The sequence below is a fragment of the Prionailurus bengalensis genome, chromosome B3 (genome assembly GCF_016509475.1).
Source record: "Prionailurus bengalensis isolate Pbe53 chromosome B3, Fcat_Pben_1.1_paternal_pri, whole genome shotgun sequence".
Lineage (NCBI taxonomy): Eukaryota > Metazoa > Chordata > Mammalia > Carnivora > Felidae > Prionailurus > Prionailurus bengalensis.
In genome coordinates, this window is record NC_057355.1 from 6,957,030 (window position 1) to 6,979,779 (window position 22,750).

At 54.0% G+C, this 22,750-nt stretch overlaps 1 protein-coding gene across 2 annotated transcripts; it reads left to right on the plus strand.

The window, feature by feature from the left end:
- Nucleotides 1–9,375: 9,375 nt before the first annotated feature.
- MFGE8 (milk fat globule EGF and factor V/VIII domain containing) lies at nucleotides 9,376–22,640 on the plus strand. 2 transcript variants are annotated; one of them, XM_043554708.1, is made up of 9 exons: nucleotides 9,395–9,575; nucleotides 12,105–12,230; nucleotides 12,637–12,768; nucleotides 15,308–15,489; nucleotides 15,972–16,127; nucleotides 16,828–16,972; nucleotides 20,945–21,129; nucleotides 21,723–21,878; nucleotides 22,009–22,640. In XM_043554708.1, the coding sequence occupies exons 1-9, from the start codon at nucleotides 9,503–9,505 to the stop codon at nucleotides 22,144–22,146; spliced, it is 1,293 nt and encodes a 430-aa protein (XP_043410643.1). In that variant the 5' UTR covers nucleotides 9,395–9,502; the 3' UTR covers nucleotides 22,147–22,640. The 2 variants fall into 2 exon arrangements, with proteins under 2 accessions (XP_043410644.1, XP_043410643.1); XM_043554709.1 differs by lacking the exon at nucleotides 12,105–12,230 and having other exon boundaries at nucleotides 9,376–9,575.
- Nucleotides 22,641–22,750: the final 110 nt, after the last annotated feature.

Consider the following 22,750-nt stretch of genomic DNA (forward strand, 5'->3'; position numbering starts at 1 on the left):
CAGGCGCCCTGTCCTTTAGTTTTTTGAAGCACTTTCTGGAAGCTCCAAGCTTATCTTGTGTTCTCTCTGCCCTAGCCCTAGAATCGGCTATTTCTCCAAAACCCCTGATTTCTTGCATTAGAAACATGTAGTACAGACAAAATTCTGAGCACTAGGCCGTCGCAGCTTCTAGTCCCTGTCAGCAGAGCTAGGAAATACACATATGCATTCAAACCTGTGTATACATACCTATGCGTGTATATGCACTTATCTATAATTATTTCTGTACCTTTCATCTGTATCTAAATTGAGTTAAACATGAATTCATACTGGGGTGCCTGGCTGGCTCAGTTGGTAGAGCATGCGACCCTGATCTCAGGGTCATGAGTTCGAGCCCCATGTTGGGCATGGAGCCTACTTAATTTAAAAAAAAAAAAAAAAACAACCCTTTTTAAAACATGAATTCGTACTGATGTCTCTGACAACCCCTGCACGATGTGCTTTGTCCTCCTTGCTCACCTACGACTTTCTAGCAGTCCTGAGCCTTCCCAGCCACCCTCCACTTTCTGGTCTGACCCCAGGACACAGGCACGGCAGTTTCAGAATTGTTAACCCGTGTCTCTGGGAGGACCAATTTCGCTGCCTCTAGGCTTCAGCGGTTATGCACAGTTCCTTTTGCCTTAACCTCACGGTTGTTGGCTGAAACTGTCTTCCAAAGTTACTTAGGTCAATTCCTCTCCATTACCCACCCCTCCCCTGCCCGCCCCGCCACAACCCCCCAACTACTTACAGTGAAGTTATGTCATACATTTGCAATGCATTTATATTCTGGAGTCTCCCAGCCTTCTGGGTTTTGCTTTTGTGTTTATTTTTTTATTTTTTTAAAAAAAAATTTTTTTTTCAACGTTTATTTATTTTTGGGACAGAGAGAGACAGAGCATGAACGGGGGAGGGGCAGAGAGAGAGGGAGACACAGAATCGGAAACAGGCTCCAGGCTCTGAGCCATCAGCCCAGAGCCCGACGCGGGGCTCGAACTCGCGGACCGCGAGATCGTGACCTGGCTGAAGTCGGACGCTTAACCGACTGCGCCACCCAGGCGCCCCTGTGTTTTTTTTTTTTAATGTGCACATGTGAAAGCTCCGTCTTTGTGCTGCAAAGTTCTAGGATTTGGCATCTGCCTAGCATCTTATATCTATCAGCCCGGGATCGTACAGGACAATCCCATCACCTAGAATCCCCCCTGCCTCCCTCTGCATTTCAGATTTATTCACGTTGTTGTGTGAATCAATAGCTCGGTCCTTTTCCCACAGAACAGTATTCCATTGTATGGCTGTTCCACACTCGACCCACTTCCCTCCTGAAAGGCAACTTGGTTGCCTCCAGTTTTTGATGACTACGAACAGATCTGTGGTAAACATTTTTTTTTTCTTTCCAGCAAATAGGTTTTTGTGTTAACACGGGTTTTAATTCCCTTAGGCAAATAGCCTAGGAGCGTGATTGCTTCGGGGTCGTGTGGTAAAGCGTGTGGTTAGCTTTACAAGAGATGGCCAAACCTTCCCAAGTGGCTGCGCCTTCGAGCGTTCTCCTGAGCAACGAACGAACCTTCCCGACGCGCTGCATTGCTGTCCGCGTTTGGTGTGGTCGAGTTTTCTGGATTTTAGCCATTCTAGTAGGTATGCAGTGACATTTCATAGCTGTTTGCATTTTTATTTCCTTAATGGAAAATTGCGTTGAGCGCCTTGTCATATGGTTTATTTGCCATCCATGGGTCTTTTTTTCAGCCATATGTCTTTGTTTGCCTGTTTAGATCTTTCCCCATTTATTTTTTAATTTTAGAGAGAGAGAAAAAGCACAAGTGGGGGAGAGGGGCGGGGGGTGGGGAGGGAGAGAGAGAGAGAGAGGGAGAGAGAGGGAGAGAGAGGGAGAGAGAGGGAGAGAGAGGGAGAGAGAGGGAGAGAGAGGGAGAGAGAGGGAGAGAGAGGGAGAGAGAGGGAGAGAGAGGGAGAGAGAGGGAGAGAGAGGGAGAGAGAGGGAGAGAGAGGGAGAGAGAGGGAGAGAGAGGGAGAGAGAGGGAGAGAGAGGGAGAGAGAGGGAACTTAAGCAGGTTCCATGATCAGGGTAGATCTTTTACCCATTTTAAAAATTGGGTTTTGTGTTTTCTTCTTCTTCTTCTTTTAAATTAAAAAAAAATCTTTTATTTATTTTTGAGAAAGAGAGAGTGCAAGCAGGGGAGGGGCAGAGAGAGAGGGAGACACAGAATCTGAAGCAGGCTCCAGGTTCCGAGCTGTCAGCACAGAGCCCCATGCAGGGCTTGAACTCCTGAACTATGAAATCATGGCCTGAGCTGAAGTCAGATTCTTAACTGACTGAACCACCCAGGGACCATAGTTCTTACTGTTTTTTCCATGGAAGTTTTTTTTTTTTTTTTTTTAATTTCTTCTGAAGTTTATTTACTGATTTTGGGAGAGAGAGAAAGTGGACACGTGAGCACGAGTCGGGGAAGGGGCAGGGAGAGAGGAGAGAGAATTCCTAGCAGGCTTGGCGTGCTGTTGGGCCAAAGCCTGGTGCGGAGCTCGAACTCACAAACCGTGAGATCACGACCTGAGCGGAAATCAAGAGTCAGATGCTTAACCCACAGAACCCTCCATGAACCTCATGTTTTCTTGTTTTTGTGTCTTAAGATGTGTTTACTTATCCTGGATACATGTTCTTTATTAGATAGTGATTTGCAATGATCTTCTCCCAGTCTGTGGCTAGTCCTTTAATTCTCTTAACGCTGTCTTTCCCAGAGCCAACAGTTTACTTTTGATAAAGCCCATTTTTTACATCGATTTTTCTCTCACGGACCCTGCTTTTGGTAGTCATCACCGAACCAAAGATCATGCAGGTTTTCTTCTGTTTTCTTCCAGAAGTCTTAGAGTTTTGTGTGTTTTACCGTTAGGCCTAGGATCCGTTTTGAGTTAAATTTTGTCGAAGGTGTGAAGTTTGTTTCTGATTTTATTCTTTTGGCTCGCGGACATCCGGGTGTGCCAGCACTATCTGTTGCAAAGACCCTCCTTTTGGCTCCATACTGCGTGGCCCCTTCGTCAAACTCAGGGACTGTGTTGGTCAATGTCTGAGCTCTCTGTTCTGTTCCTTTCTCAGAACCTCTGCTTTCCTTTTTTAAAAAAAAAAATCTTGATTTATTTTGAGAGAGCATGGGCAGGAGAGGGGCAGAGAGAGAGAGAGAGAGAGAGAGAGAGAGAGAGAGAATCCTAAGCAGGCTCACAGCACAGAGCCTGATGTGGGGCTTGATCTCACAAATCATGAGATCATGATCTGAGCAGAAATCTAGAGTCGGATGCTTAACCAGCTGAGCCACCCAGGTGCCCCTTCCTCAGGTCATTTGTACGGCTGGCTTCTTACTATCCAGGGTTTCAGTGCGAATGTTACCTTTTCGAAAGAAGGCTGTGCCAGTCACCTATCTAAACTGGTTTCCCTTCTGTCTTTCGTGTTAGGTCATACAATCCTATGGTGTTTTCTTTGTAGGACCTGAAATATATGTTTTTAATTTTTTTTACGTTTATTTACATTTGAGACAGAGACAGTGCATGAGCAGGGGAGGGGCAGGGAGAGAGGGAAACACAGAATCCAAAGCAGGCTCCAGGCTCTGAGCTGTCAGCACAGAGCCCCACGCAGGGCTTGAACTCACGAACTGCGAGATCGTGACCTGAGCTGAAGTCGGATGCTCAACAGACTGAACCTCCCAGGCGCCCCAATTATTTTTTATTTTTTAAAGAAACAAATTAATTTTTAAATGTTTTTTTTTTTTATTTTTTTTAACGTTTATTTATTTTTGAGACAGAGAGCATGAACGGGAGAGGGTCAGAGAGAGGGAGACACAGAATCTGAAACAGGCTCCAGGCTCTGAGCTGTCAGCACAGAGCCCAACGCGGGGCTCAAACCCACGGACCGTGAGATCATGACCTGAGCCAAAGTCGGCTGCCCAACCGACTGAGCCACCCAGGTGCCCCAAAATGTTTATTTATTTTTGATTGAAGCGGGTTCTGCGTTGACAGCTGAGAGCCCACCCAGGGGCTCAAAATCACAAACCATGAGACTGTGCCTGGAGCTGAAGTTGGCTGTTCAACTGATGGAGCCAATCAGGTGCCCCATTTTATTTTTTTAAATTTTGTTTAAAGTTTATTTATGTATTTTGAGAGACAGAGAGAGAGAGAGGCACCACACGGATGTGCAGCAGAGGGGCGGAGAGAGGGGGAGGGAGAGAGAATCCCAAGCAGGCTCCACACTGTCAGTGCAGAGCCGGAGGCAGGGCTGGAACCCACGAAATGTGAGATCATGACCTGAGCAGAAAAAAATTGAGCCCACTGCTCAACCGACCGAGCCACCCAGACGCCCCTCTCTCTTCTGTAAAGTTAACGATTCTTTTTTTTATTGTGGTAAAAAAACAGAAAATTTACCGTCTTAATCAAGTATGCAGTTCAGTGGTGTTGCGTCTGCGCTAGGGTGAACCAGAATCTCCAGAACTTTTCTGTGGCCACTAAACAGCAGCTCCCCTGACCCTTCCCCCCAGCCCCTGGCAATCGAGGCTCTACTTCCTGTCTGCTAGTGTGACTACTTTAGATGCATCCTCTAAGCAGAATCGTGGGATCATACGTGTTTTTGCCCATTCGTGACTCAACTCCCCTTCAAGTTTTGTTTTTACGTACACTCATCTCTGTGGGAGGTATTTTTTTTTTTTTTTTTTTAATAACCTCGGTGAGCTCTTGGGGAGTATGGAGGCTGTAGATAGGCATTCCGCTTTTCGTGTTCTTTAACGCGCAAACTTCCACACCCTTTTCACTTGTCACAGCTCTACCGGGCTGTGTCCTGGCATGCTTATTTAGCTCTTCACCTCGGGGCAGTTTGGACTGTTATCAATTTTTCTTTTTTTTTTTTTTTAAATTTTTTTTAACGTTTATTTATTTTTGAGACAGAGAGAGACACAGCATGAACGGGGGAGGGGCAGAGAGAGAGGGAGACACAGAATCGGAAGCAGGCTCCAGGCTCCAGGCTCTGAGCTGTCGGCCCAGAGCCTGACGCGGGGCTCGAACTCGCAGACCGTGAGATCGTGACCTGAGCTGAAGTCCGACGCCTAACCGACTGAGCCACCCAGGCGCCCCTGGACTGTTATCAATTTTTCAACACCATAAGTAGCGGTACCGGGTCGAATCTTTGAACATTACTTTCTATTTGGGTAATGTCCTTCCAGTGAATTTGCCCAAAGCAGAATCCAAGGTCAAGTTTTGTAGGTCTTGCCATAGTCAGACTGTGATTCGGAGACTGAATCAACTCGGTGTAAGTTTTAGACCCTACGGGCCCATCAGCTTCGAGTTTTGTCAATTTAACGGACTTTTGTTAAGTTTCTGGAGGACAGAATATATTCTCTGATTGTGTAGGGGCATGACTAACTAAAAAATACACCTGGTTTCCTGTCGTGTATATGAACAAAAATCTGAAGCCTTTAAGTGGACTACCTCTTTCAGATGATCATGGATGATGCTATGGTTAGAAAAACCAACCAAGTAATACTGAAATGCTCTAGTATCAGGTAAGAAGAGTGTTCAGACCAAGGAACTAGTGTTACTGGCCCACTGAACTCTACACGGGCCAGATCATACAAGAAAATCCCCTCCCTCTCTGTCCTTCCTTCACCTGTTAAAACCCTCTGTCAGCTCCTGGTCCCAAGGCCTAGGTCTCTTGTGTTTTTCCTCTGTGAGTCTAGCCAATGGTTCTTCATATTAGCTTCATCTGGGGAGGTTCAAAAATACTCATTCCTAGGCTCCTCAGGGATGGAGATTTATTTGCTTTGGAATGCATCCTGGTCATCTGTATTAAAAAAAATTTTTTTTTAATGTTTATTTACTTGAGAGAGAGAGAGAGAGAGAGAGAGCGCATGCGCAAATGGGGGAGGGGCAGAGAGAGAAGGAGATGCAGAATCCAAAGCAGGCTCCAGGCTCTGAGCTGTCAGCACAGAGCCCAAGGTGGGGCTCGAACCCATGAACTGCGAGATCATGATTCGAGACGAAGTCGGACGCTTAACCGACTGAGCCACCCAGGCACCCCACTGGTCATCCGTATTTTTAAAAATCTTCCCAAGCGATGCTAATGTGCAGTGAGGGTTTCCAGCCTCAATGGTCACTACAGTTACTGCTCAATAAATGTGTGAATGACTTAATGATTGAATGTGACTTAACTGGGCACCTGTGCATTTGTGCCAGGCAACTGGTGAGGGCGATCAGGAGCTTCTACTCTGCAGGAGCAAGCGACAACCAGCAAGGACACTCTGCCCCCAGCCCTCTCTGCCAGCTGAGACAGATTTCTAAGCACTGGTACTTTTTTTTTAATTGAAAAAAAGTTTATTTGAAAATTTTTGTTAACGATTCATCTTTGAGAGAGAGACACAGAGCACAAGCAGGGGAGGAACAGAGAGGGAGACACAGAATCCAAAGCAGGCTCCAGGATCTGGGCTGTCAGCACAGAGCCCGATGCGCAGCTCGAACTCACGAACCGTGAGATCATGACCTGAGCTGAAGTCGGACGCCCAACTGACTGAGCCACCCAGGTGCCCCCTTCATTTATTTGTATGCTGAACAACACTCTACTGTATGGATATGTGGATATGTGCTACTTGGTTTATGCCCCCATCAGCGGATGGGCTTTTGGGTGGTTTCCAGTTGCTAGCTATTAACGATGTTATGAACATTTGTGTATAGGTTTTTGTATGAACATATGTTTTCAGTTTTCTTGGGTATATAGCTAGGAGTAGAATTGCTGGGTCATATGATAACTTTCTGTTTAATCTCTTAACAAACTGCCGAACTGTTTTCCAGTGTCTGCACCATTTTATAATCCCACCAGTAATGCATGAAGTTTCCAATTTCTCTATATCCTCACTAACACTTGTGCTTATCTGTCTTTTTTGATTATAGCCCTCCCAGTGGGTGTGTTAAGTGGTATCTCATGTGGTTTTGATTTTGATTTCCATTTTCCTGATGACTAATAACGTTAATCATCTGTTTATGTGCTTTTTTGGCTACTTGCATATCTTCTTTGGAGAAATATCTATCCCAATCCTTCGTCCATTTTAAAATTGGGTTGTCCTAGGGCGCCTGGAGCGCCTGGGTGGCTCAGTTGGTTAGGCATCTGACCTCAGCTCAGGTCCTGATCTCAAGGTTCACGAGTTCAAGCCCCACGTTGGGCTCTGTGCTGACAGAACCAAGAGCCTGGAGCCTGCTTCAGATTCTGTGTCTCCCTCTCTCTCTGCCCCTCCCCGCTCACACTTTGTCTCTTTCTCTCTCAAAAACAAATAAACGTTAAATAAATAAATGAATGAATAAATAAAATTGGGTTGTCCTTTGTTGTTACATTACGAGTTATTAGCATCCTAATATTCTGAATATAGACCCTTATCAGACACACGACATGCAATACTGCCTCTCATTCTGTGGGTTGTCTTCTCACTTTTTTGATAGTGTCCTTTGAAGTATAAAAGTTTTACATTTTGATGCAGTTCGATTAATCTATTCTTTCCTTTGGTTGTTTGTGTCCTTGGTGTCTTATCTAAGACAGCATTGCCTCATCCAAGGTCACAATGGTTTAGATCTGTTCTCTTCCAAGAATTTTATAGTTTTAGCTCTTATATTTAGGTATTTGATCTATTTTGAGTGAGTTTTTGTAATAAGTGTGGTCAGGGAGTCCGACTTCATACTTTTGTGGTTATCCAATTGTCCTAGAATAATTTGTCGAAAAAATTGCTCTTTCCTCACTGAATTGTCTTGGCACCTTTGTTGAAAATCAATTGATCGTAGATAGACGGATTTGTTTTTGGACTCTTCATTCTATTCCATTGATCTATAGGTCTACCCTTCTGCCAGGACCATGCGGTCTTGATTACTGTAACACATTTTGAAGTTGGGAAGCATGAATCTTCCAACTTTTATTTCCCTGCAAGATTGCTTTAGCTATCCTGGGTTCCATCCATTCCCGTATAATTCTAGGATCAGCTTGTTAATTTCTGCAAAAAGGACAGCTGAAATGTGGATAGGGACGGTGTTGAACTTGTACACCAATTTGGGGAGTGTTAACCATCTTGACAATAGAAGTCTTCCCATTTGTGAACCAGGATGACTTTCCGTTTATCTAGGTCTTTGATTTCTTAGAAAAAAATTTTTTATGTTTATTTTTGGGAGAGAAAGAGAGAGAGACCCAGAATCCGAAGCAGGCTCCAGGCTCTGAGCTGTCAGCACAGAGCCCAACACAAGGCTTGAACCCACGAACCGTGAGATCATGACCTGAGCCGAAGTCAGACGCTTAACCGACTGAGCCACCCAGGCGCCCCTGTGGTTTTTCTTTCTGAACAGTTTTAAGAAGGGCCTCCTGCCAGTGGTTAGGTCTAATTCTAGTCCTAACCTAGGTCTCAACATAGCTGGTAAGGGAGATGTCTGGATTTTGTTTCTTTCTCTTTTAGGCTATTAAAATTATTTATTTGTGAATATGTAATATTTACATATGATAAAAAAAAGAATCATTTAGATAAAAGGCAATGTAACAAAGGAGTCTCTTCCTACCCCGACCCCCTGGTTTCCTTCCCCTTAAAAAGGGCAACCACTGTGCTCCTGTCCTCGGAGACCATAGCCGCTTACCTGCTAAGTTGGTGAACAGGTGAACAGTTGCCCTGGAGACCTTACAGCCTACAAATCCTAAAGTCTTTTCTATAGGACCCTTTATAGAAAAAGTTTGCCGCTTCCCTTTTTAGCCTTTTATCATTTCAAAAAATGCTGCTCTGATATGCTAGGACATCTTTGTGTGCATGGCATTATACACATGTGAATCTGGATCGAAAGAACCCTGTAAGTGGAATTGCTGGGTTGCTGGGTTGCTGGGTCTCAGGGTCTCGGCGTTGGTCACTTGGATAGGTATTACCAGGCAGCTGTCTGGAGAGGCTGAACCAATTTACAGTGCCTCCCACAACGCATGCTTCGGCCTGTTCTCACAGCCTCGCACTAACGGTGTGCTAATAATTCGACCCCTGCCAATCTGATAAGCAAAACCTGGCACTCACTGTACTTTTAATTTGCATTTTTCTCGTTATGAATAAGGGCTAAGCATCTTTTCTTAAGTCTTAAAAAACGGAACACCAAACAGCTCCCTCTGAGCCTTTCCTGTCCAGTCGGCTCAGGACTCGGGCCCGGCGGGCCCAGCCCACGAGGGATGCCGGGCGCGGCCCCGGGCAGGAGGAAGGGAGGCAGGGAGGCAGGGAGGCAGGGAGGCAGGGAGGCAGGGGCGCGGAACCCCCGGTGCCCCCCCTTCCCTCGCTGGCCGCGGAGCCCCGCCCCGGGTCCGCCTCCCGAGGGCCTGGGCGGAGCACGCGGGCCGGGGGCGGGGCGGCGCTGCCTGATTTATTCCCGTGCGGGCGCCGGAGTGAGAACCCGGCGGTGTGCACGGCCGAAGCGCCCGGTCCCGCGCCCGCATCCCCACGGCATGCCGGGCCCCCGCCTGCTGGCCGCGCTCTGCGGCGCGCTCCTCTGCGCCTCGGGACTCTTGGCCTTCTCCGGTGAGTCGATCGCGCCGCCCTCTGGCCCTCGCCCCTCCTCTCCGCGCCGCTCGGAAGTTCGCCGCGGCGCCCTCCCTCCACCTCCACTGTTTACAAACTTGGGCAAAGAGCCGGGGCCGTGCGGAGGGGCGACTTCTCCGGCCGCGTCCCGCCCGCCCGCCCGCCGGCGGGGATGCGCTCGGCCTCTCCTGCGGTCTCGGCGCCCGGGCGTTCTTGGCCAGTGATACAGGCTTGAGAGTTGGGCGGGGACCGGGGACACCGGGTGACAGCCCAACGGTCCCCAGGGATGCGGCTTACACATAACAAAGGAATCTGCTGTGTAGGGTCTCTCTTTTCCCATCTGTAAAATGAGGCCATTGAACTGTGCGTGACTTTCGCGCGTCTTCCACCTGGAAGTTTCTAGGACTCTTGTATTGAGAAGACTCGTCCAGCCAAACTTTCCCTGGCAAATCCCTCCCAAGCGCTGGCGGCCGGTCTGTTCATTGGAATTTTGCATCCCCGCTTGTAGGTGTCTGGTCGGATAAGCGAGGGCTGGGGAGGCGGAGGAAGGGCCGGGGCTCTAGGTGGGGCCCCGAAGGGGGCTAAGAGCCGGGGGAGGGACTTGGAGAGGGCTGCCCCCGGGGCTGGTGGCTCCTGACTCCCTCCCGTGGCCTTGGCGTGCTGCTGTATCTTCCTGGCTCCGCCCCCGCCCAGGAGGCCTCCCGCGCACAGCTGGGCCTCCGGCAGGCTGGTCCCGGGGATGCACCATCCCCTTCTCCAGGGGCCCGCACAGCCTCCTCCAGGGCTGGGAAAAGGTGCCCATGGTGGGCGCTCTTCGGGCACCCGCTGCATCGTTTTCTCAAAGAAAGCAAGGGGAAGGGGGAACAAAGCTGAGCCCTAGAGCTGCCTCCCTGTGACAGTCTGACCCCCAGGGCCTAGAGCCTTAGGCTTAAGGGCACTTCAAGCTCCCAGGCCCTTGGGCACTGGGCGCTGGTGGCTCTCCCAGAAACCGGGAGAGACAGCTGGATCTCGGAAGAGTCCGTTTCCACTCCTCTCTGTCCCCACAAAATGTCCCTGGGGAAATCTCCCAGAAGGCAGGACTCTGAAATCCCAAAGGTAGCTTTGTACAGGGTGACCTGGCTTTTCCCGGAACGGGGAAGCACCTTGCGTGCTGTGCGCAGGTGAGTCAGGCGATGTGGGGTCAGGGCCACCTTTCACTTTCCTTTTCATCCCAGGGGAACCAGACTGCTTTGCCCCGGAGAAGGGAGAGAGGGGGCGGGGGGTGGGGGGCGGGACAGGAGGAGTTGGATTTTGTTGGGACAGGGGCCCAGGATTCTGGCCATTCCCAAGCCTCTGTCTGTGGCAGTGTTTGCAGTCTGCCAGGTCAGGAGGGATTAACCTGCTATTTAAAGCCAGTGACTAATAGCTCATTGGGAGCCGCCTTAAGCTCCCAGGCGGGGGCTGAGGTGGAGCTCTGAGGTGCTCACTAATGCTGATCCCTGTTCCCCTCTGTTCCCTTCTCCCGAGCTGGGCCCAGCTCTCTGGCGCTTTGAGATTTCAGGAGGGCCCCCTGGTCTGGGATGGCACGACTCTGTGGGGAGAACAAGTGATTTCTGAGGTCTTACCCCAAATGATGGGGTCGGGTCTTCTGGGATGCCAAGGTCAGCTAGAAGGTCCCCCGCCCGCCTGGCTGGCCTGGTGGCTGCACGAATAAGCTCACATCTGTCACCCAGGCCCCCAGCCAGAAGCTGTGAAGACCTCTCCAGCCCTTCTCCTGTGTCAGCAGTGTTTCTCAACTCTGCCCGGCCCCCTCACCCCTTCATCTGACTTCCTCTGTCACTAGGAGGCCTGTGACAGCCTCCTAGATGCTCTCCAGGCCTCTCACCTTACCCACTCCTGTCACATTCCCACCCCGGAGCCAGAGGGGTATTGTGTAGCCCCAGGACACCTGCCTGCCCCGGGGGAGCCCATCCACACGTCTCTGCAGATGGCCTTTTTTTCCATTCTCCTTCCCAGGATGGGAAATGGCTTCCCCACTGCCCCCTCACACTTGAGACTCTGATTCCCCCCTGCCCCGGTAGAAAACGGTGGAAGCTGAAGGGAGGTGAAGAGCCCCTGGTTTGCAGGACGCCAAGTCTGAGCTTGTCAGTCCTAAGGTCCCTGCGGGTCTGGGCCCCTCCCTACCTTTTCAGCTCTGTCTCCCTGTTTCCCACTTACCACGCCCCCCTGTGCTTCTGCTCATCATTAGAATGTTCTTTCCTCACTCCCCGTTCTGGCACACTCCACTCCGTCTTTTAGACCCAGCTCACATGTCCCTCTGCCAAGCTTCCAACTCTGGCAGGAACCACACCTCCAGTGGCCCTTCCTGCAGGCTTCTGTCAGAGCTCCCCAAGCCTCCGCATCACCTAGTGACCGTCCCCCCCTTTCCAGTGGCTCCTTGAAGCCTGGACCACACCTGGGTTCTCTGTCTCAGGAACGCGGCATGCACACAGCAGCTCTCCCCTCGCCCCACCCCAGTATTCACTGAATGAGTCCGGGCTGCCATTGCAGGTGACGTCTGTGACTCTAGCCAGTGCCTGAATGGTGGGACCTGCCTGTTGGGCCGGGACAACACCCCTTTCTACTGCCTCTGCCCTGAAGGCTTCACAGGCATCATCTGCAATGAGACCGAGAAAGGTACCTGCCTGGGCCATGCCCCCCACTCTGCACCCGGCTCCAGCCCTAGTGAGCGATGGTCCCCTGCACCTCTCCCGCCGTCAGCCGGCACTTCCCTGGAAACTCCCCATGCCAGTTGGAGAGCTGGGTGCTTCTCTCACTTGGACTGATTCGCCTACATATGACCCTTCTCGGTCCCAGGCTGGCCCAGGCTCCGTCAGGCAGAGGGGGGAAGGGGGAGGGGGGAAGGGGGAGGGGGGAAGGGGGAGGGGGGAGGGGGGAAGGGGGAGGGGGGAAGGGGGAGGGGGGCATGGGGCTGAGTCTGCACAGAGGGTCCTTTCGGGCACCTGCTGCTGCTGCTGCTGCTGTCTCCGTCCCCAGCTCCTTCCTCATCCATTGCCCATCTTACCTGCCTCCTCACCCCTAGGTCCTTGTAATCCAAACCCCTGCTACAATGATGCTGAATGCCAGGTGATCAAGGACGAACACCGGGGGGACATCTTCACCCAGTACGTCTGCAAGTGCCCTCATGGCTATACAGGTGTCCACTGTGAGATCAGTGAGTATCTGGGGGTGAATGCTCTTATGGGGGGGGATCCTGAGCAGCTCAGGCCACGTGCTGGCCTCACTCCCTGCATCAGGGCCTCCTCTGGTAGATGGGGGTTGACAGAGCCTCAGAGTTAGGCCATGTTAGGGGAATGAGCGGTCCTGTTGTCCCAGGCGAATTCCTGCTCGGCCTTCTGTTCTCCACCACAGGCTAGGCCTGATGTCACTGTAGGGGGGGTGGGGGGGTGGTGGAAAGGGTGGCGGTAACCCCAGAGGTCATGGCAATACTGTTTCCTAGGTCACCGTGAACCAGATACGTAGCATTAGGGTTAAGTCTTGAGAGTTTTCTGCCAAGAGGGGAAAACAAACATTTCTTTTTCTTTTTTGGTTTCTTTACGTGTTTATTTGTGTGTGTGTGTGTGTGTGTGTGTGTGTGTGTGTGTGTGTGTGTGTGTGAGAGAGAGAGAGAGAGAGAGAGAGAGAGAGAGAGAGAGAGAGAGGCGCAGAGAGAGAGGGAGACACAGAATCGGAAGCAGGCTCCAGGCTCTGAGCTGTCAGCACAGAGCCCGACGCGGGGCTCGAACCCACAAACCATGAGATCACGACCTGAGCTGAAGTCAGACGCTTAACCAACTGAACCACCCAGGCGCCCCAGCAAACACATTTCTTAATCTTCAGGCCCAGCAGCTCAGGAAGTAAGGCTTGGGCCTTAGAATCTGATAGGTCCTGGCCCAAGTTTGACTGTGGCCTCATCACAGAGCTCAGGGAGGAGGGAGAGGCCTGGGCAGGCTGGGCCGTCCCCTCATGGTCAGGCGGTCAGAGGCCTGGCGTTTGCAGAGGGGCTGACCTGCCTGGCCTGCTTGGTTATCCACTCGGCCACAGAATGGCCCTGGGTGGGTGCCCAGCCTGCAGTGCTGGCGGTGGCTGTCCACGCGTCCTCCCTCCTGGCCCAGCTGGAGTCCCTCCTACCAAGCTGGGACTCTTCCTCTCCTGCTGGGGGTGGGGGAGTCCACTTCTTAGGGATGTCCAGTTTCTTCGGTCCGGTGGGCCTGTCACTAAGCGTCTTGGATAGGGGCAGGCGGTTCTCCTTCAGGCAGATGTGGGGATGTTCTCTGTGGTTCCCTGACCGGCAGGAGGAGGAGGAGGAGGAGGAGGATGGGGTGCTGGGCCACTTGGGGGGGTGCGGGGCCTGGAGGAGAGCAGGCAAAGTGCCTTCGATTCCACTCACCTCAGAGGAGGTGGCACCCAGGGGCTGTCCCTGGGTCTGTGGGCTAAGGCCAAGGTCTTTGAGACCCTGGGTGGAGGAATGTGTGTGCGTGTGTGCATGTGTGGTGGGAGGGGTCGCTAAGGCAGACAGAGCCCTGGGTGGGGTCAGGTGTGCCCACTAATTACCGTGCTGGGAGCCAAGGTAACCATGGGTATACCTGAATTGGAATTATGCACACCTAGCCTCCTGCTTCGTGGCCTGGGGTCTGCCCCGGGTTGGACACGGCAGCTCCTGGGACAGAAGGCAGGGGAGAACCACACAGGCAGGGGAGGCCCCCAGGGGCCGTCACAGCCCCTCCTTGTTGGTCAGGTGGTATGTTTTCTTGGAGCCCACAAGGACCCCACAGGCCCAAAGAATGCACGTTTGGGTCCCTTAGAGCGTGAACATGTGGGGTGTGAGGACAGACCTGGGTGCAAATCCCTACTCAACATCCCTCCCTTCCCCTCCCCCCCCCCCCCCCCCCCCCCAGCTCTGATTTTGGCTGCCTGGTCTCCCTTTCCTGCGAGAGTGTCATAGCACTGAGCTCAGCATGAACCTGGGGTGTTGTAACAAGAGTAGGTCTGTCCCTGGCTTCTCTGTTTGGGGGATAAGAGGGGCCCGGCCCCCTCGGACCACATCCCTGGGATAATGGTGAAGGTGACGGCCCCTTGGCCGGGAGCAACTTCGCAGATGGCTGGGTCATGACCAGTAGTTGGAAGGCGAGAAGAACAGGAGAGAAAACAGGATGGCATTCACGCCCCACCCAGAAAGTCCTGCCAGTGGGATTGTAGAAAAGTCGAGGCAGATTTGTTTACTGCTTTGTGTGCAAAACAGGTACTGTTCCCTGCCACCTGACGTGCCTGCCTCCCAAAGCCATCCTGGGGGAGCCAGGGGTGGGGCTGGACCAGGTGGGCCTCCTGGTGGGCTGGGGACCCTGAAGGAGAGCAGGCCACACTGGTCTTCTCTCCCGCTGGTCCAGTCCCTGCCTGGCTCCCACTCCCCCATAGTTGCTGCTAGATGCCCCGTAAAGACAAGACCACCTACCACAGCCTTGCAGGAGATTCTGGAGACGCCACGAGTGCCAGCCTGGCACCTTCTGGCGGCCCTGGCTCCTCACGCCCCAACCCCCCGAGCGTCCGGCCCACCCTCTTCCTCACCGTGCACCTTTCTCGGGCCCTCGTAGTCCTTTCCGGGTCTCTGCTCTGAGTCTCAGCGGAGGCCACACTGTGTTGTTTTCTGGTCCTCTGGGGCTCGGGTGGCCGCCTGACAGCCACGTCCCCCTCTCCCCGCCCCCCTCCCCCTGTAGCCTGCGCCATGCCGCTGGGCATGGAGACGGGTGCCATTTCCGACTCGCAGATCTCTGCCTCGTCTGTGTACTTGGGCTTCATGGGTTTACAGCGCTGGGCCCCAGAGCTGGCCCGCCTGCACCGCACGGGCATCGTGAACGCTTGGACAGCCAGCAACTATGACAAGAATCCCTGGATCCAGGTACAGAAAGAATGGCTCTAGGGTGGGCAGAGTCACGGGAGGGGACAGGGTGAGACGAGGATGTCTGCATGGAGTGGGGGGGGGTGTGTGTGTGTGTGTCACCACGCTGGGGTCATAACCGGGGTCCAGGTAGCAAGGCAGTGGTTCCCACAGGTGAAGTATCTGTAAGTGGAGGGCAGCCTGGGGGCGGGGGCGGGGGCGGGGGCGGGGGCGGGGGCGGGGGCGGGGGCGGGCTGGATGAGGAGGAGGAGCAGACCCCAGGCTGTGGAGGGGCTGTTTGCACTGGGTGAAGCCTTTGGGGCCTCGTCCCTCTTCGGGAGCCCCTCTGAGCACTGGGCCCAAAGCTCTGAGAGGCCCAGATGAGAAGGTCCCCACTCCTTTGTCCTGCTTGGTTGCTCCCACTCTGGGTGGGGGGGGGGGGAGCAGAGGGAGCATAACGAAGCCGGGAGATAAGGGTCCTATCGTCTCCGCCTTGGGTACAGGTGAACCTGGTACGGAAGATGTGGGTGACGGGCGTGGTGACACAGGGTGCCAGCCGAGCAAGCAACGCCGAGTACCTGAAGACTTTCAAGGTGGCCTACAGCCTCAACGGACGCAAGTTCCAGTTTATCCAGAGCGCAGAGGGGTCAGGAGACAAGGTGAGGGCTGTAAAAGAACAGCTGTGGTCTGCACCCTCTGGGGCTCCAGAGCGGTTTGAGGGTGCCCAGTGAAGTGAGTGTACCCTGGGTGATTGATTAGCCATGAGGTGGGTCTGCCGTTGCTCCTTGGTTCCCAGATATTGGGAAACCTGGATTATGCCCGTGTTCTGTGGTTACAATACCCCCCCCCCCCCCATTTTACAGGTGAGAGTAAGAGTCAGAAAGGTGCAATGTGACTTGTTGAGGATGGCTGAAGTGGTGGAGGTGGGATGCATTCTGAGCCTTCAGGGCCACCATGGGCAGTTGTGCAGGTTGTACATTGCTCGAGGATGTCATTACGAAGTGAGCACCGTTCGGAATGTAGACATCATGTTTGTATACTTCTGTCTGTGGGGAAATTATTAAAATAAAGTGTCTTGAGACAGGAGTGCCTTTTTCTAATTTGCAGAGGCGCCCTAGAGATTCCAGGTGGCCCTGTGTGAAAGACCGGGGTTTCTGCCCAGGCCCCATGATGACCAAGAAAGGTGGGGGAGAAGGGGAACCTGTGTTGAGAGCTGTGCGTGGCCAGAGGAAGAGCTGACCCCCTGCCGGCTCTGCTAAGCCCCACCTCTGCCTCCCAGGGCTGAAGAGGAAGGTGAGGCAAGCCCAGAAAGGTGGACTGCCCCCACTGACCCATCCTTCCGATCTTCTTTCCTCCTAGCTGTTTGTGGGTAATACGGACAACAGCGGCCTGAAGGTCAACCTGTTTGACTTCCCTCTGGAGGTGCAGTATGTGCGGCTGGTGCCCATCACCTGCCACCGGGGCTGTACCCTCCGCTTCGAGCTCCTTGGATGCGAGTTGAATGGTGAGTGCTGGGGGCTGTGGTCAATGCTAAGAGATGGCCTTCCCTGCTCCGTCTTTTCTCAGCCAGGATGAGCTGGGTAGGGCGGCACAAGGCCTGGGGACCCGGGCTCACACAGGAGATGCGCACTAGACGGGTCACCGGGCCCTCGGCGGTCTCGCCTAGGTGTCTGCTCTCTGCCAACCCTGGGCGTCTTGGTTGGTTAGAGAAAAAAAAAAAAAGACCACTTCAGTTTTCAAAGGGCTTTCACTTCTTCTGATTGGTTCCTTGAACTTCTAGACCACATAGCACTAGGTTTTTCCGATGTTGGCTCCATGAGGGTGGGAAGTCTGTTTTGTTTGCTGTATTCCCAGGGCTTGGATCATAGATGTTCAGTAAACGTTTAAAAAAATTTGGGTGGGTGGGGGTGGGGGTGGGGGGCGCCTGTGTGGCTAGTTGGTTAAGCGTCCGACTTCGGCTCAGGTCAGGATCTCCCAGTCTGGGAGTTTGAGCCCCGCATCGGGCTCTGTGCTGACATCTCGGAGCCTGGAGCCTGCTTTGGATTCTGGGTCTCCCTCTCTCTCTGCCCCCTCCCCGTTCTGTCACTCTCGCTCAAAAATAAGTAAAACATTTAATGTTTTACTTATTTTTGAGAGAGCATGAGTGGGGGAGGGGCAGACAGAGGGAGAGAGAGAATCCAGCTCTGAGCCGTCAGTGTCAAAGGCCAGTGTGGGGCTCAAACTCACAAACTGCAGGATCATGACCCGAGCCGAAGTTGGATGCTCAACTGAGCCACCCAAGTGCTTCTGTTCAAACATTTAATGAACTAGTGAATGAATAAGGAAAGTGAGGCCCAGATAAATTATCTGTCAAGGGCTCACACAGGCTGGTAGGGATTAAAACTTGGTCTAGATCCCTGGGCTTTTGACACCCACCCACCTAGTGCTCCCTGCACCCCCCCCCCCCCCCCATATCTCCTGTACTCATCATTCAGGAGAAACATGGAGGCTTCTAGGGACATAGGGCTGGAGCTGGTGATTTCTGCTGCCCTTTCCAGAGATATTCCCAGGTGGAGGGACGGGGGGCACCAGGAAGGGACAGGTTTCTGAGGAGCAGGAAAAATTGATGTCTGGACCCCCCAGGCTGCAGGGGTTGGGGTGCTCGCTGAGGTCTGGGTATTTCCCCTCTTTGCAGCTACAGCGCCACCTGCTGGCCACTGGCGGAACTGTAAGGCTCGCTAGGCTCCTCTGCCTTTCTGGTCTTACCCCAGACCCACCCTTTTGAAGTATGAACCTAAGTCATCACGCGTTCCCAGTCACAGGGTCATTGCCTTTTTGAGCCTTCTTGTTTAAATGGGGAGTTAAGACAATCTTCTGATAAAAGGAAACGTAGGCTATTGGTACCAGACAGAGCTGGGGGCTCTGCAGCCTTTGGCTATTAAAGTTGCCTGCAAGGTCCTATCCCAGATGGCTCCCTCCTAGGCCAAGAGAGGGTAAGCCTGGCAAGCTGTGGAAGCTGGCCTGTCTGCTCTCCTCGAGGTCTAGTTCTCCTTTTCCCTAGTCGGCATTCCAGTGGGCTGGAATGTTGGTGTGTGCAGGTGTGTGTACCTGTGTGCACATGTGTGGCCCTGAGGCCTGGGCATGAGGATTGCCCTGTTGGGACGGTTTTTGGATGGAGGTTTGCATGACAGAGAGCAAGCCACGTGAAGAACGTGGAAAGAGCATTCCGGGCAGGTAGGGAGCTGGCAGGTGCAAAGGCCCTGGGGCATGTTTAAGGATAAAAGGCAGGCCAGTGGGGCTGGAGCCTAGAGAGTGAGGTGAGGGGCAGCTTATTGGGTGGGGAGGCTGGAGAGGTGGATGGAGAGAGGTCTCAGGCAAGTTAGGGGCCGTATGGATCATTTTTATGATCCGGGTCTGTATGCTCAGAACAAGGGGCAGCCATGTGGGGGTAAGGGGAGTGCTAATAGGACATGACTGGAGTGTGTCTAGAAGGGATCCCCTAGGTTGTATGGGGAGAATGAAGGCAGAGGGCCATTGTGTGTGAGGGGAGCCCCGTGGGAAGAGATGGGGGAAGATGGCTTGGATCAGGTTGTAGACTCACTGGGTTGGGTGGGTGACAGTCCTCTGCTCATAAAGTGCCCTCCGTGGACCCAGTAGTAGGAGCATCACCTGGGAGCTTGTAGAAATGTGGGCTCCAGTCCCGCCCTAGCCCTGCGGAAACAGTCTTCATTTTAACAAGATCCCGGGTTGATGCAGGAGGAACACTTCTGGGGGGGGAGGGGCCTTCCCAGGGTCAGTGACGGAGCGGAGAGTCCGGGCCCTTGGCTCAGGGCCCCTCCCAACTGCATTTTCCTCGGAGGGCTGTTTGACTTCCTCAGGACGCCCAGAGGTGAGAGGGCGTGAATGGCAGGGGAGCAGTTTTGTAGGAGGGTCCACCTTGAGCATACGATGCCAACCCGGCATCCTCTGCAAAGCCGCCCCGGGCCTTGGCCTGGGAACGACCCGCTTCCAGCCCTGGGGGCTCTCTTTGTGGGAGGAGCATGGGGGTCACCTGGGGCACCACCATCACGAGGAGATGTTGCGTTAGCAGGTGTGGGCACACCTGGGAAGCAAAGGTCTTTTTAAAATAAAAAAAGAAATGGAAGTAATATATTTAAATTTTTGAGAGAGAGAGAGAGAGAGAGAGAGAGAGAGAGAGAGAGAGAACACACAGAGGTTCCAAAGAGGGCTCTGTGCTGATAGCAGAGAGCCTGACACGGGGCTCGAACTCACAAACTGTGAGATCATGACCTGAGCGGAAGTGTGACTCACGCTCAACCGACTGAGCCACCCAGGTGCCCCAGGAGGCAAATGTCTTCAGGGGCAAATGTGCAAGTGTCTGGGGAGACAGGGATGTAAAGAGCCATATACCTGCTTCCAGGTGGAGGCATGGCTTTCCAGGCCCACTTCCCCCCACCCCCAAAATTCCCCACAAGGACAGACTGGAGGAAGGATTCTGCCAGGTGTGACACACGCCCATCCTTCTCTTGGGGGGGGCGGTTATCTTCTGCCCGTCCCTAACTGCTACCGCCACCTGCAGGTGCAGAGGAGTAGTGCAGTGCCACTGGGCCCACCGTGGAGCCCGGGTGACGAGGCCCCCAGTGTTGGGTGTGGGAAGGCCCCCTGGTGGACACCCAGGGAGGGGCTGCTGCGGCAGGATACAGGATCCAGCCTGAGCCCCAGGAGTTTGGACTTCTGTGACTGCCACCTGCTGGAGGGGGATAGTGGTGTCCCATCCATCACTGGGTTGCCAGCAGGCCTGCCTTCCTGGCTCTGCAAAGGGGCGTGGATGGTGGCGAGGATGCCACAGAGTGGTGTGGTGATGAGTTTGCGTGTGTGTGTGTGTGTGTGTGTGTGTGTGTGTGTGTGTGTCGTGGGCACAGTGCTTAATGACTCAGCCTCAGTTTCATTCATTCGGTAGAACGGGGTTGCTGATCGCGGCTTTCAGGTTTTTCGTGGTAGGTCGAATGACAGACATGAGTGCTGGATGGAGAGGCCAGCTGCTGAGGTTCTTGACCACAGTTGCAGGCCTCAGCCTCCTAGACAACAGCTGTACCGTAGGAGTGACAGAGGCAGTGCCGAGTCCAAAGCAGGGACGAGTCCCGCCCAAGTGAGGTGGTCAGGGCAGGCTTCTTGGAGGAGGGGTCTCATGAGGCAGGCGTTAGAGGAGGGAAGGGAGGTCGTGGCAGGGCCTGCCCTCGTGTAGATGGGAAAGGTGGTGGGTCCTCTGAAGGGCAAGTGAGGGCAGGACTGGGTATGGAGGGCACAGCTGGCAGAGGTGAGCGGGCAAGGTGGGCAGAGAGAAAGTTGGCTCTCAAAGGTGGAAGGGGTTTCCCTCTGTCCAAGAGGATGCCAGGGGCCAGTCGGGACCCCCGGAGTTCCTCCCCTGGTCTTCTCTTGCTCACACTTGTGGGAGGCCGTGGATACTGACCTGGGTGGCAAACCCCTTTGCCGGCAGGATGTGCTGAACCCCTGGGCATGAAGGACAACACCATCCCCGACAGGCAGATCACGGCCTCCAGCATCTACAGGACCTGGGGCCTGAATGCCTTCAGCTGGTATCCCTTTTACGCGAGGCTGGACAAGCAGGGCAAGTTCAACGCCTGGACCGCCCAGACCAATGATGCCTCTGAGTGGCTGCAGGTGGGTCAGGATGCAGGGCAAGGGCAAGGGCAAGGGCAAGGGCAAGGGCAAGGGCAAGGGCAAGGGCAAGGGCAAGGGCTGGAGTTGGGCTGCTGATCATTGACCCCCCCACCCCACCCCAGGCTTCTGCTCCCCAAGAGGGAGAGTCTGAAAAAGGGGGGGAGGGGGGGGCAGGGACTTTGTCTCTAGGTACCAAGGAGCCATTAGCCTGCGCAGCCAGGTTCTGCGAGGAGCTGCCTGCATCTAGACTCCCTCGGGATTAAGGCCAGGCTGTGGACAGCCCCGCAGGGCACCCAGGAGCCGGCCGTGGACTGTCCTGTCCTTGTTCTCATTGTACTGAGGGGTGGGGAGGATGGGCTACGGGTTGGCCAAGGCCCCCGCTCTGAAACGTAGCTTCACTGCAGCGATGCGTCTAACTGTGTCTGACAAAGTAGGTGGTAGGATTTATGCCCATTTAATAGATGGGGTAACTGAGGTTGTGCCAAATGAAATCGCTTTCCCGAAACTAGAAGTCATGCCCCAGCATGTCTGCCTGTTTCCACCTTCCGGGAGAATGGTCTGAATGAAGAAAACGTGCTTGATTTTTCCTGTAGGTTGACTTGGGCACCCAGAGGCAAGTGACGGGCATCATTACCCAGGGGGCCCGAGACTTTGGCCACATCCAATATGTGGCAGCCTACAAGGTGGCCTACAGTAACAACAGCATGAACTGGACCGAGTACAGGGACCAGGGGGCCTTGGACAGCAAGGTGAGTGTCCGTCCGGCTGACCCTCTGTCACCCCTCCGGGGTGGGGGGACCCTCTGAGTCTGGCCTGAGGCTTTGGGGGGGGGAGGGGCTGGCCCTCCTGACCGCCCCCTCTCCCCCCTGCCCCCTCCAGATCTTCCCTGGCAACTTGGACAACAATTCCCACAAGAAGAACATGTTTGAGATGCCCTTCCTGGCTCGCTTCGTGCGCGTCCTGCCCGTAGCCTGGCACAACCGCATCACCCTGCGTGTGGAGCTGCTGGGCTGCTAGCGGTAGGCCCGGCCTGCGCCCCCCGAAGGGCCGCCGGGCGCCTGCCCTCACCTGGCCCTCCTGGCCTTCTGTTGGCCTGTGGCCTTCTCCACCCCACCTCCCGATTGTAGGTGACGGGGGAAGGGGAGGCAGGGGTTTCAGTCACCTCCCCTCTCCCCTCCTTCCCCCCTCCCCCCTCCTTCCCCCCTCCCCCCTCCTTCCCCTCCCCCTCCCCCATGGCCCTGGCGCCCCGCCCTCACGCCGTCCCATTTTCTTAGACACCATGGGAGTGGAGTAGGTCTGGGATGGAGAGGGAAGGGCGAAGTAGGGAGTCAGGGTTACCCGCACCCCTCGGATCCCTGGTTCTAGTCTGTTTTCCCCGCACTCTCTCCCACACCCCGCGTTCCCACGGCCCTGGAGGAAGGCCCTGAGGCGCCAGGCTGGAGATAACGGTCTCCTGTCCCTCAGCCTGATGCTGCCACCTAGCCCCCCTCCCACGTGCCTCTTCTCTCCCTGGAGACCCGCCCCTCTTGACCCTTGTCCTGAAGCCTAAGAAGAAACAGAAGGGGGGGAGTGGGGGGACAGGCTTATGGAGAGAGGGGTGGAGGTGGGTGGGCATGGGAGG

What these genes read in the sequence shown, in the direction of transcription:
- MFGE8 (XM_043554708.1), top strand. Translation starts at nt 9,503, where the DNA reads ATGCCGGGCCCCCGCCTGCTGGCCGCGCTCTGCGGCGCGCTCCTCTGC. An exon ending in CTGCAATGAGACCGAGAAAG is followed by an intron (nt 12,231 to 12,636) that starts GTACCTGCCTGG and finishes CCTCACCCCTAG; the next exon opens with GTCCTTGTAATCCAAACCCC. An exon ending in AGGGGGCCTTGGACAGCAAG is followed by an intron (nt 21,879 to 22,008) that starts GTGAGTGTCCGT and finishes TGCCCCCTCCAG; the next exon opens with ATCTTCCCTGGCAACTTGGA.